Source organism: Rhincodon typus, chromosome 11, assembly GCF_021869965.1.
Source record: "Rhincodon typus isolate 14 chromosome 11, sRhiTyp1.1, whole genome shotgun sequence".
Taxonomy (NCBI): domain Eukaryota; kingdom Metazoa; phylum Chordata; class Chondrichthyes; order Orectolobiformes; family Rhincodontidae; genus Rhincodon; species Rhincodon typus.
The window spans coordinates 74054615-74066221 of record NC_063342.1 but is presented as its reverse complement, the minus strand read 5'-3'; the positions used below and the strand labels follow the sequence as shown (position 1 = coordinate 74066221).

The 11607-nt window shown below is 47.5% G+C and overlaps 1 protein-coding gene and 1 non-coding gene across 2 annotated transcripts in view; one reads left to right on the top strand and one right to left on the bottom strand.

The window, feature by feature from the left end:
• The window catches only part of ppef1 (protein phosphatase, EF-hand calcium binding domain 1), a 95238-nt gene extending 91345 nt beyond the window's left edge, over positions 1 to 3893 (bottom strand). Inside the window, exon 1 of the mRNA XM_048602557.1 lies at positions 3754 to 3893. Within this exon, the coding sequence (XP_048458514.1) occupies positions 3754 to 3893 (140 nt within the window). The remainder of the gene's footprint in view (positions 1 to 3753) is intronic.
• Positions 3894 to 3940: 47 nt separating this feature from the next.
• On the top strand, positions 3941 to 4013 carry trnav-uac. Its single transcript has one exon. It is a non-coding gene; the product is annotated as a tRNA-Val (tRNA).
• Positions 4014 to 11607: the final 7594 nt, after the last annotated feature.

Below are 11607 nucleotides of genomic sequence, written 5' to 3'. Positions count from 1 at the left end.
TTTCTGAAGAAGGGTCCCGACCCGAAACGTCAACTTTCCCGCTCCTCTGATGCTGCCTGGCCAGCTGTGTTCCTCCAGCTCCACACTGTGTTATTTCTGACTCCAGCATCGGCAGTTCTTACTATCGCTGAGTAAATTACATCCAGTGTTTTTATTGAGATGCTGGAATTACAATACTCACCCTACAAAGTTAGAAACCATAGTTTTACCTGTGCAACTACCGCAGGGTAGCGCAAGTATTCAGCAAAGATTTACAATCCTCATTAGCATCCTCAATTTAATCCATCATTTGTCAATAGTTCTCTATCGCACACTGTCCGGTCTCTGCAGATTCCTGGACCAGGAAAAAAAGGAATGTTTGAATCTAATCACCAGAACTGTTTCAAATTATCTGTGTGGATCAACTCTGAATGGAGATATCACCCAGCAGGGTGTAGGTCTCAGTTCCACTCCTTAGGGTGGTTTTTAGGGTAAGAGAGAGGTTAACGTTGAGTAATGGACATCCCAGAGACATGATATTCCTCTGACTGCTCTCTGTTTGTGCCAATTTGCCACACATCTCTGTATGTTATCAACACATCCATCTGTTCTTTTCTTCCTCAGGTACTGACCTAGCTGACCCTTAAATGTGCTAATCGTATCAATAATGCTTTATGCAAGCAATAATAGACATTCCTTATAACAGAATCCCTATAAGGTTGAAGCAGGCCATTCATCCCATTGAGTCCACATCAACCCTCTGAACAGCATCCCACCCAGACCCCCAATCCCAGTAACCCTACATTTCCCATGGCTAATGCGCCTAGCCGACACATTCTTCAGACTGTGGGAGGAAACCCACACGGGCACAGGGAAAACGTGCAAACTCCACACAGACAGTCGCCCAAGGCTGGAATCAAACCTGGGTTCCTAGCACTATGAGGCAGCAGTGCTAACCACTGGGCCACCATTCTACACCAGTGTTGAACACCATGAGAGGAATTGCATACAGGAGTAGGGAGGTTACACATCAGTTATTCAGGGCATAGGTGAGATCAAATCTAGATTAATGTGTACAGTTTTGATCTCATTATTGAAGAAATGAGTTAGAAACAGTTCAGAGAAGGTTTACCAGACTAAACCTTGGGGTGTGTGATATGCCTCATGAGGAAATATTGGACAGGCTAGACTTATCTTTGTTGAAGTTTATAAGCATAAGAGGCAACTTGATTGAAATGTATAAGATCCTGAAGGGTCTTAACGGGGTGGATGTGGACAGTCTGTTTCTTATTATGGAATCTAGAACTAGGGCTCACAGTTTAAAAATCAGGGCTCATCCATGTGTTTCTCTCAGAGGGTTGTGTCTGTGGAACTCTCTTTCTGAAGATGCAGTGGGGACAGAGCATTGAATTGAACACTTTTAAGGCAGAAATAGATAGCTTCGAGATAAACAAGGAGGTGAAAGGTTATCAGTATGAGGCAGGAATGTGGAGTAATCAGGTCAGCCACGATGTTATTCAATGAAATAAAAACAAAAAAGTGTGTGGATGCTGGAAATCAGAAACAAAAATAAAGAAATTATTGGAAAATCTCAACAGGTCTGGCAGCATCTGTGGAGAGAAATTAGAGTTAACATTTCAGAGCTGAAGAAGGGTTACTGGACCCGAATCATAAATTCTGCTTTCTCTCCGCATAACCTTATTGAATGTTGGAACAAGGAGAAGACGCAGAGTGGCCTGCTCCTAGCTCATATTTAAGCTCCACCAATGAAGTTCCAAAAGTAACACATGTTTTGAGTGAACTAAGAGCAAAATACAGCAGATGCTGGCAAGCTGAAATGAAAACACAAAGTGCTGGAGAAACTCAGGCAGCCTCTTTCAAGAGCGAAACACAGAGATAATGTTTGGAACTTCCTACAAAGAGGGTGGCCATGGGTACCCGCATGGGCCCAAGCTATGCCTCCTCTTTGTAGGTTACGTGGAACAATCCCTCTTCCGTGCCTACACTGGCCCTAAACCCCACCTCTTCCTCCGTTACATTGATGACTGTATCGGCGCCGCCTCGTGCTCCCACGAGGAGCTCGAACAGTTCATCCACTTCACCAACACCTTCCACCCCAACCTTAAGTTAACCTGGACCATCTCTAATACCTCTCTCACCTTCCTGGACCTCTTTGACTCCATCTCGGGCAACCACCAAGAAACCGATATCCATTTCAAGCCCACCGACTCCCACAGCTACTTAGAATACACCTCCTCCCACCCACCTTCCTGCAAAAATGCCATCCCCTATTCCCAAATCCTTCGCCTCCGCCGCATCTGCTCCCAGGATGAGGCATTCCACTCCTGTACATCTCTGACGTCCTCGTTTTTCAAGGACCGCAACATACCCCCCTCAGTGGGCGAGAACGCCCTCGACCGTGTCTCCTGCACTTCCCGCAACTCATCCCTCACACCCCGTCCCTGCAATAACAACCAAAAAAGAATCCCCCTCGTCCTCACGTACCACCCCAACCTCCAGATCCAACGCATCATCCTCCGACACTTCCGCCATCTGCAATCCAACCCCACCACCAAAGACATCTTTCTCTCCCCACCCTTATCTGCTTTCCGGAGGGACCACTCTCTCATTGACTCCCTTGTCTGCCCCACACTCCCCTCCAGCCCCACCACACCCGGCACTTTTCCCTGCAACCACAGGAAGTGCTACACCTGCCCCCACACCTCCTCCCTCATCCCCATCCCAGGCCCCAAGAAGACTTTTCACATCAAGCAGATGTTCACCTGCACATCTGCTAATGTGGTATACTGCATCTGCTGTTCCCGTTGTGGCCTCCTCTACATCGGGGAAACCAAGTGGAGGCTTGGGGACCGCTTTGCAGAACACCTACGCTCGGTTTGCACTAAACAACTGCACCTCCCAGTCGCGAACCATTTCAACTCCCCCTTCCACTCCTCAGACGACATGTCCATCCTGGGCCTCCTGCAGTGCCACAACGATGCCACCCGAAAGGTTGCAGGAACAGCATCTCACATTCCGCTTGGGAACCCTGCAGCCCAATGGTATCAATGTGGATTTCACAAGCTTCAAAATCTCCCCTCCCCCTACCGCATCCCAAAACCAGTCCAGCTCGTCCCTGCCTCCCTAACCTGTCCTTCCTCCCACCTATCCCCTCCTCCCACCTCAAGCCCCACCCCCATCTCCTACCCACTAACCTCATCCCGCCCCCTTGACCTGTCCGTCCTCCCTGGACTGACCTATCTCCTCCCTAACTCCCCACCTACACTCACCTTTACTGGCTCCATCCCCGCCTCTTTGACCTGTCTGTCTCCTCTCCACCTATCTTCTCCTCTATCCATCTTCTATCCACCTCCCCCCTCTCCCTATTTATTTCAGAACCCCCTTCCCCTCCCCCATTTCTGATGAAGGGTCTAGGCCAGAAATGTCAGCCTTCCTGCTCCTCTGATGCTGCTTGGCCTGCTGTGTTCATCCAGCTCTACACCTTGTTATCTCAGATTCTCCAGCATCTGCAGTTCCTACTATCTTTGATAGCATAGTGAATGGCCTCAAAGCTGTCAGAGCAAGACTGGGGACAACCATTTCAGTTTACAAATCAGGTTGGTATCTATGTCCATTGTTATTTCACAAAGTTCCTGTAAAACCCTTTAATAGGTGCTAGTCAAGGAATGATCTGCCACTGACCAACTTACTTCAGGCAACCAAGTGACAGGACCAGCCCCACCCCCTGGCTGCGCGGCGTCCGCTGTGCTTTACCGCCGGTGCTGCAGAGGGCGCTGCTCTCGGCAGACCAGCGGCTGCAGCAGCCTCTGTAGTTTACGCCGATGCAACAGAGGGAGCCGCGCTTGGAGGACCATCGGCACCGACAACACACAACTGAAGCGCATAATGCGCATGCTCGATCAAGCCTATGGGCTCGGCCGGAGTGCAAGTGCTCGTCTCTGGTTCCATAGTGTAGTGGTTATCACGTCTGCTTTACACGCAGAAGGTCCTGGGTTCGAGCCCCAGTGGAACCAGACTTCTCTTTTGTGAAACAACGTTCCCATTCATTATTTCGAACTGTTTTTTCTCTTATTTTATATCAACCTCATGTCTTTTTTTAAAAACATAGGTGATGTATTATGAATCAATGTTAGAATGGCTCTACTACTGAACAGCCTTGAGCTGTTTCGCTGTTGTCTGGGAAGAGTGCCCATTCCTCATGAATTAGATTGCACTGTGATAATGAATCATTGAGGCCTGAACTTTGGGAGAATCTACCGAATAATTTTAACCAGCCAGAGTGCACAATCTGTGCCTCATCATTGAAGTGGTGGGAGTAAAAACGTGAAGCAGCTTGATGGTTTGCGGTTGCTCTGAGTCTATGACATCAATGTTGTTGCACTGGAAGGAGAGCTTCAGATTGTCTTTGAAGCATTTTCTTGGTCTTTCTTTGCCTGGAACAATGATCATTTGTTTGAGAGTTGAGAAAGCAGGACTAGGCCAAAGCACTACGGACACGATACATCACAGATGATTTTGCAAGAGCCTTCCCTGAATGCTTGTGGATCTGGCTTTGAGAAGGACAAAGCAGTTGTTCAATGATTTCCCGATGGAATCCAGAGGGTGTGGTACAGGCAATGGCTGGTGGAATTTCTGTAATGATCTCATATCTCTGATGTGTGGCAATAACTATTGCTCTGTACACGAGGACTTTTGTTGACTCACAGAGTTCTTTGTTGTCAAACACTTGTTCCTGTAGTTGGGAGGTTGAGTTGGCACAGACAACCTGTTAATGAATGTTTTCAAAATCTGGACCAGTGTCAGGCAAGACAGTGTGACTGCATTCGTGGTCTACAAGAAAGTGGTTGTTCACCTCATCAAAGATCAACTATCAACTGCCCCTTGGTGTCAGCATTAAATACTGCCCAAATGGAAAACTCTCTTCACCTCTGTGCCAAATTGCACAGGCACACTGCGATGTTGCAGTCCATTCTGCATCAGATTTACAAAGCACTCTCAATTTCTTCAATTCTGCACGCAAGAGTCTCAGCCTGTCCTTGGATATTGCCAAAACAAAATTAACATCAACCCAGACCTGGTCAGACATATATTCCAACACCTTGATATTTCACAGAATCACAGAATTGTTGCGATGTAGAAAGAGACCATACAGTCCATCATGCCTGCACCAGCTCTTCAAATGCGCACCATTACTGAGTGTCAATCTTCTGCTTTATCCCCGTTCCTACAAGACTCAATCAAGGGCAACTCGGGGTACATATGATGTACTTTTCACTGGGTCAAGAATGCTGCAGATTTTGGTAACTGTCTGAATCCCTGCAGAATCAGAATGACTAACGCATCATGGGGACACTGACTGTAATGGCAGCAGCTCATCTACATCCAGTCAGCACATACAGATGCCAGTGAAGTGACAGGCCGTTTGCATTGGTTACAGCTGTTAGTTTGTGAAAATGCATTCGTGGGATGTGGGCATTTACTACTCATCCTTAACTAGTTTTGTGAGGGCTGTGCCAAGCTGCCTTTCTGAACTGCTGCAGTCTATTTTTATAGAATTCCTACAGTGCAGAAGCAGGCCCCTTGGCCCATCATGTCCACACCAACCCTCGAAAACCAACACCAACCACACCTACCCATCCAGGTCCATCCCCCCTACCCAATCCCCATAACCTTGCGTTTTCCCATGGAGATCTACACAACTTACACATCCCTGGACACTATGGGTAGTACAGCATGGCCAAGCCACCTAACCAGCACATCTTTGGACAGTGGGAGGAAAGCAGAGCACCCAGAGGGAACCCACACAAACACAAGCAAACTCCATACAGTTAGCTGAGGGTGGAACCAAACCTGGGTCCTGCTGCTGTGAGATAACCGTGCTAACCACTGAGCCACTATGTCTGGGTCCCAGATGCTCAAGGAACACTGATATACATCCAAGTCAGGATGCTGAGTGGCTTGGAGAAGAACTTGCAGTTGATGGTATTCCCATGTATCTGCTGTCCTCATCCTTCTAGATGGAAGTGGTCATGGGTTTGGAAGGTACTGTCTGAGGACCCTTGGTGAATTTCTGCAGTGCATCTTGTAGATAGTACACACTGCTACAACTGAGCCTCAGGGGGAGAGGAACTGAATGCTTGTGGATGTAGTGCCAATCAAGTGGGATGCTTTGTCCTGGATGTGTCAAACATCTTGAGTGTTATTGGAGCTGCACTCATCCAGGAAGGTGAACCATCAATTTTGCCTCCAATTTCCACCCTGCCCTCACTTTCACCTGGTCTATCACTGACTCCTCCCTTGATATTTCTGTTTCCATTTCTTGGGATAGACTGGCCACTAATATCCACTATAAACCCACTGACTCCCATAGCTACCTGGACTATACATCCTCACACCCCACTTCCCATAAAGACTCCATCCCATTCTCTCAGTTCCTCCATCTCCGTTGCATAAGTTCAGATGAGGCCAACTTCGACAAGGGAGCCTCTGAAATGTCCACCTTCTTCCTCAACCAAGAATTCCCCAGCTCCGTTGTCAACAGTGCCCTCAACCAGGTTCGTCCCATCTCCCGCACTTCTGCCCTCACCCCTTCTCTACCCTTCCGCAACAGCAATAGGGTTCCCCTTATCCTCACCTATCATCCCACCAGCATCTACGTCCAGTAGATCATCAGGCACCACTTCCACCACCTCCAGCAAGATGCCATCACCAGACACATATTCCCCTCCCCTCTCTTGTTCGCCTTCTGCAGGGACTGTTCCCTCCGGGACACCATGGTCCACACTTCCTTCACCCCCAACACCCCCCCACAGCCCTACGGCACCTTCCCATGTAACCGGTGAAGGTGCAACACCTGCCCATTTATCTCCTCCCTCCCCAGTATCCAAGGGCCCAAACATACCTTCCAGGTGAAGTATCACTTCCCAGAATCTAGTCTACTGCATTCACTGCTCACAATGTGGTCTCCTCTACATTGGGGAAATGAAGCATAGACTGGGTGACCGCTTTGCAGAACATCTGCGTTCTGCTCGCAAAAAAGACCCTGAACTACCTGTTACCTGCCACTTCAATGCACCACCCTGTTCCCTGGCCAAAATCTCTGTCTTCTGGCTTGCTGCAGTGTTCTAGTGAACCTCAGTGCAAGCTGGAAGAACACCTCATTTTCCGCTTGGGGACCCTGCAGCCCTCCGGACTCAATATCGAATTTAATAATTTTAGGGCCTAAACTTTCCTATTTCCCAGCCCCTACCCCAAACACCAGGCCTTGTTCCCACATAGCCTGCCATTACACACCCCCTGTTGTTAGTCATTAACAGTCCCCATTAACAACTATTCACCCTCCCAGCCTGATCGTTATCACTTCTTTGTCTGTCCAACTGCTCTTCTCTCTCTTTGGGCTCTGTCCTATTGCTTACTCCCTACCCCACCCCTCTCCCCTATCTTCTACATATAAACTGACGTTTTCCCAGCCACCATCACTTCTGAGGAAGGTTCACCGGACCCGAAACGTTAACTCTGTTCTTTTTTCCTTCACAGATGCTGCCAGACCTGCTGAGCTTTTCCAGCAACTTTGTTTTTGCTCAGTACTCTATAAATGGCAGGACACTAGAAAGCTCAGAGGAATCCTGGGTGCTCGCCTACAGATCCCTGAAGTTGGCAGGACAGATCAATAGGATAGTTTAGAAGGCATTCAGGACACATCTTTACCAATTGTGGCATAGAACAGGTATATTATGTTGGAGCTGTACAGAACTTTGGTTTGGCCATAGCTGGAGCACTGTGTGTAGTTCTGGGCACCACGTTTATAGGAAGGATGTGATTGCACCACAGAGGAGGCAGAGAAGATTCAGCAGGATGTTGCCTGGAATGGAGCATTTCAGCAATGAAGAGGGACTGGATAAGTTCAGGTTGTTTTCTTTGGGGCAGAGAAGGATGAGGAAGGATCTGATTGAGGCGCATATGATTATGAGGGACATGAACAGGGTGGATAAAGTGTCAATAACAAGGGGGAATTTTTTAAGGTAAAAGGCAGGAGGTTTAGAGAGGATTTGAGTTCTTTTTTACCCAGCGGATGGTGGGGGTCTGGAATGCACTGCCTGGGATGCACTGCCTGGGAGTGTAATCGAGGTGGGAAGTCTCAATCTTTAAAAAGTACTTAGATGAGCCTTTGAAATGTTATAATATTCAAGTCTATGGGTCTAGTGCAGGAAAGTGGGACTTGTGTAGATATAGTACAACCTTGATTGTACACACTCAATGGGCTGAGTCTATGAAACGATTCAATGAAATATGGAGATTGTGGAACCTGTGGTTGCACTGTACTCAGATTTCCAACCAGCAGTGGACAAGGTGCCATATCAAATGTTGTTAAACAAAAAAGCTCACGGTGTAGGTGAAAGATTTACTGTGGGTAGAGGATTGGTTAGTTAACAGGAAACAGTAGGGAGGATTGGAGATAGTAGGAACTGCAGATGCTGGTGAATCCGAGACAACAAGGTGCAGGGCTGGATGAACACAGCAGGCCAAGCAGCATCATAGGAGCAGAGAGGCTGACGTTTCGGGCCTAGACCCTTCATCAGAAAAGGGGGAGGGGAACGGGGTTCTGAAATAAATAGGGAGAGAGTGGGAGGCGGATAGAAGATGGATAGAGGAGAGGATAGGTGGAGAGGAAACAAACAGGTCGAAGAGGCGGGGATGGGGCCAGTAAAGGTGAGTGTAGGTGGGGAGTTAGGGAGGGGATAGGCCAGTCCAGGGAGGACGGACAGGTCAAGGGGGCGGGATGAGGTTAGTCAGTAGGAGATGGAGGTGCGGCTTGAGGTGGGAGGAGGGGATAGGTGGGAGGAAGAACAGGTTAGGGAGGCAGGGACGAGCTGGACTGGTTTTGGGATGCGGTAGGGGGAGGGGAGATTTTGAAACTTGTGAAATCCACATTGATACCATTCGGCTGCAGGGTTCCCAAGCGGAATATGAGTTGCTGCTCCTGCAACCTTCGGGTGGCATCGTTGTGGCACTGCAGGAGGCCCAGGATGGACATGTCTTCTGAGGAATGGGAGGGAGAGTTGAAATGGTTCGCGACTGGGAGGTGCAGTTGTTTATTACGAACCGAGCGTAGGTGTTGTGCAAAGCGGTCCCCGAGCCTCCGCTTGGTTTTCCCCGATGTAGAGGAAGCCACAGCGGATGCAGTATACCACATTGGCAGATGTGCAGGTGAACATCTGCTTGATGTGGAAAGTCTTCTTGGGGCCTGGGATGGGGGTGAGGGAGGAGGTATGGGGGCAGGTGTAGCACTTCCTGCGGTTGCAGGGAAAAGTGCCAGGTGTGGTGGAGCTGGAGGGGAGTGTGGAGCGGACAAGGCAGTCATGGAGAGAGTGGTCCCTCCGGAAAGCAGATAGGGGTGGGGAGGGAAAGATGTCTTTGGTGGTGGGGTCGGATTGCAGATGGCGGAAGTGTCAGAGGATGATGCGTTGGATCCGGAGGTTGGTGGGGTGGTACGTGAGGACGAGGGGGATTCTTTTTTGGTTCTAATTTCATGGACGGGGTGTGAGGGATGAGTTGCGGGAGATGCGGGAAACACGGTTGAGGCCGTTCTCGACCACTGAGGGGGGGGAAGTTACGGTCCTTGAAAAACGAAGACAACTGAGATGTACGGGAGTGGAATGCCTCATCCTGGGAGCAGATGCGGCGGAGGTGAAGGAATTGGGAATAGGGGATAGCATTTTTGCAGGAAGGTGGGTGGGAGGAGGAGTATTCTAGGTAGCTATGGGAGTCAGTGGGCTTGAAATGAATATCGGTTCCTAGGTGGTTGCCCGATATGGAGGATTGGGTCATTTTCAGGTTGGCAAGTTGCAACAAGTGCCACAAAGATCAGTGCTGGGACCCCAATTTTTCTGATCTTCATCAACGACTTTTGATGACAGAGCAAAGTGTCCGTTTGCCACATTTGCTAATGAGACAAAGTCAGAAAGGAAATTGTGCACAAGACAGAAAGACCCTGCAAAGGACTCAAATGGGATGAGTGGGCACAAAATTGGCAGAAAGAATATAGTGTGGGAAAATGTGACCTTGTCCAGTTTTGCAAGAATAGAAAAGCAGCATATAATCAGGTAAAGAGCAGACTCGATGGGCCAAATGGCCTACTTCTGCTCCTTCATCTTACGTTTTTATTTAAATAGATAGGAGATTACAGAACTCTGAGTGAAAGGAGAACCCGAGTGTCCTGGTACACTAATCACAAACAATGTGAATAAGCAGGTACAGCAGGTTATTAGGAAGATGAACGGAATGTTGTCATTTATTGCCAGGGGAATGGAATAGAAAAATGAGGATGCGTTGCTTCAGTTGTACAGGATATTGGCGAGACTACATTTGAAGTATTTTGTACAGTTTTGGTCTTCTTATTTTAGGATACAAACGCATTAGAGGTAGTTCAGGGAAGGTTCAGTTGACCTAGAGACCTGACACGGGGCAGTCTAGTGAGGAAATGTTGATAGGGTGAGCCTGCACTTATATGGGTGCTTTGAAGAATGAGAGGCAATCTTACTCAGACATACCAGATCCTGAGTGGACTTGACAGGGTGGATGGTGAAAGATATTTCCAGTTGTGGGAAAGACCATGATTGAAAGATACAGTTCAAAAATAAGAGGTCTTTCATTAAAGATAGAGATGAGAATTGTTTTGTTGGAGGATTGTTAACAGGGGTAAGTACGAATGTGGAATTGAGCCACATCAAATCAGCCATAATCTTATTGAATGGCGAAGGTGGCTTGGGACTGATTGGCCTACATATGTTCCTATGCTTGCTCAAAAGGTACAATCAAGAGAAATTTATTGAGCAGATAACTTTGAAGGGGGAGGATTTAATTTGTATAGATTAAACATTTTAAAATTCACACGTGATGGTACTGTACCTTGAAGACAGATGTGTTCTGTGCTGTTTCTCTAGCAGATAGATGCTGTCACAGAGGTGTCAGAATGTCTGCTTCAGACAGGCAGTTGGTAAACAGCTTGGAGGTATCCCTGGGTGTTTTGAGTGCACGGTCAGGGCTCACACAGACCCAGACATGTTTTTGGTTTTGCTTTCAGTCAGTGAGAAGGTTTCTGGTAGCTGGCTGCTGGAACTAACAGCACGAGCTCTCTCTCTGCTACTAGGGTGAGAACGCAGCACATCAGAATAAAACTGCTTTGCTAAATTACTTTGCCAAGGGTGTGTTTATGGAATGCTTCCTATATTCGAACAGTTGATGATTACTGGTTAAATCATATATTATCTTAAGTATTTCAGTGGAGTTAAAGTTATGCCGGTTCTTCTTTTTGTTTGTATTTGTATTGTGTTGTAAGAATAGAGTGTATTTTGCTTAAAACCTAGTGGTGAACCCATCGAATCACACCTGAAACACAGCATCTTACAATTGCCTTTATATAAATTTAAAAGTGAAGGTCTAGGCTATCCCTTACTGTATTTTGAGGTGTCTGGTCTGGTCCATAATACACAAGAATTTGACACATTTCAATCCTAATTTTTTCTAATTGGCACACTCAATTCAGTGTAATAATTTCATTAAATTAGACATAAAGGTAGTTAAAGTACACAAAACAACTCCACAACA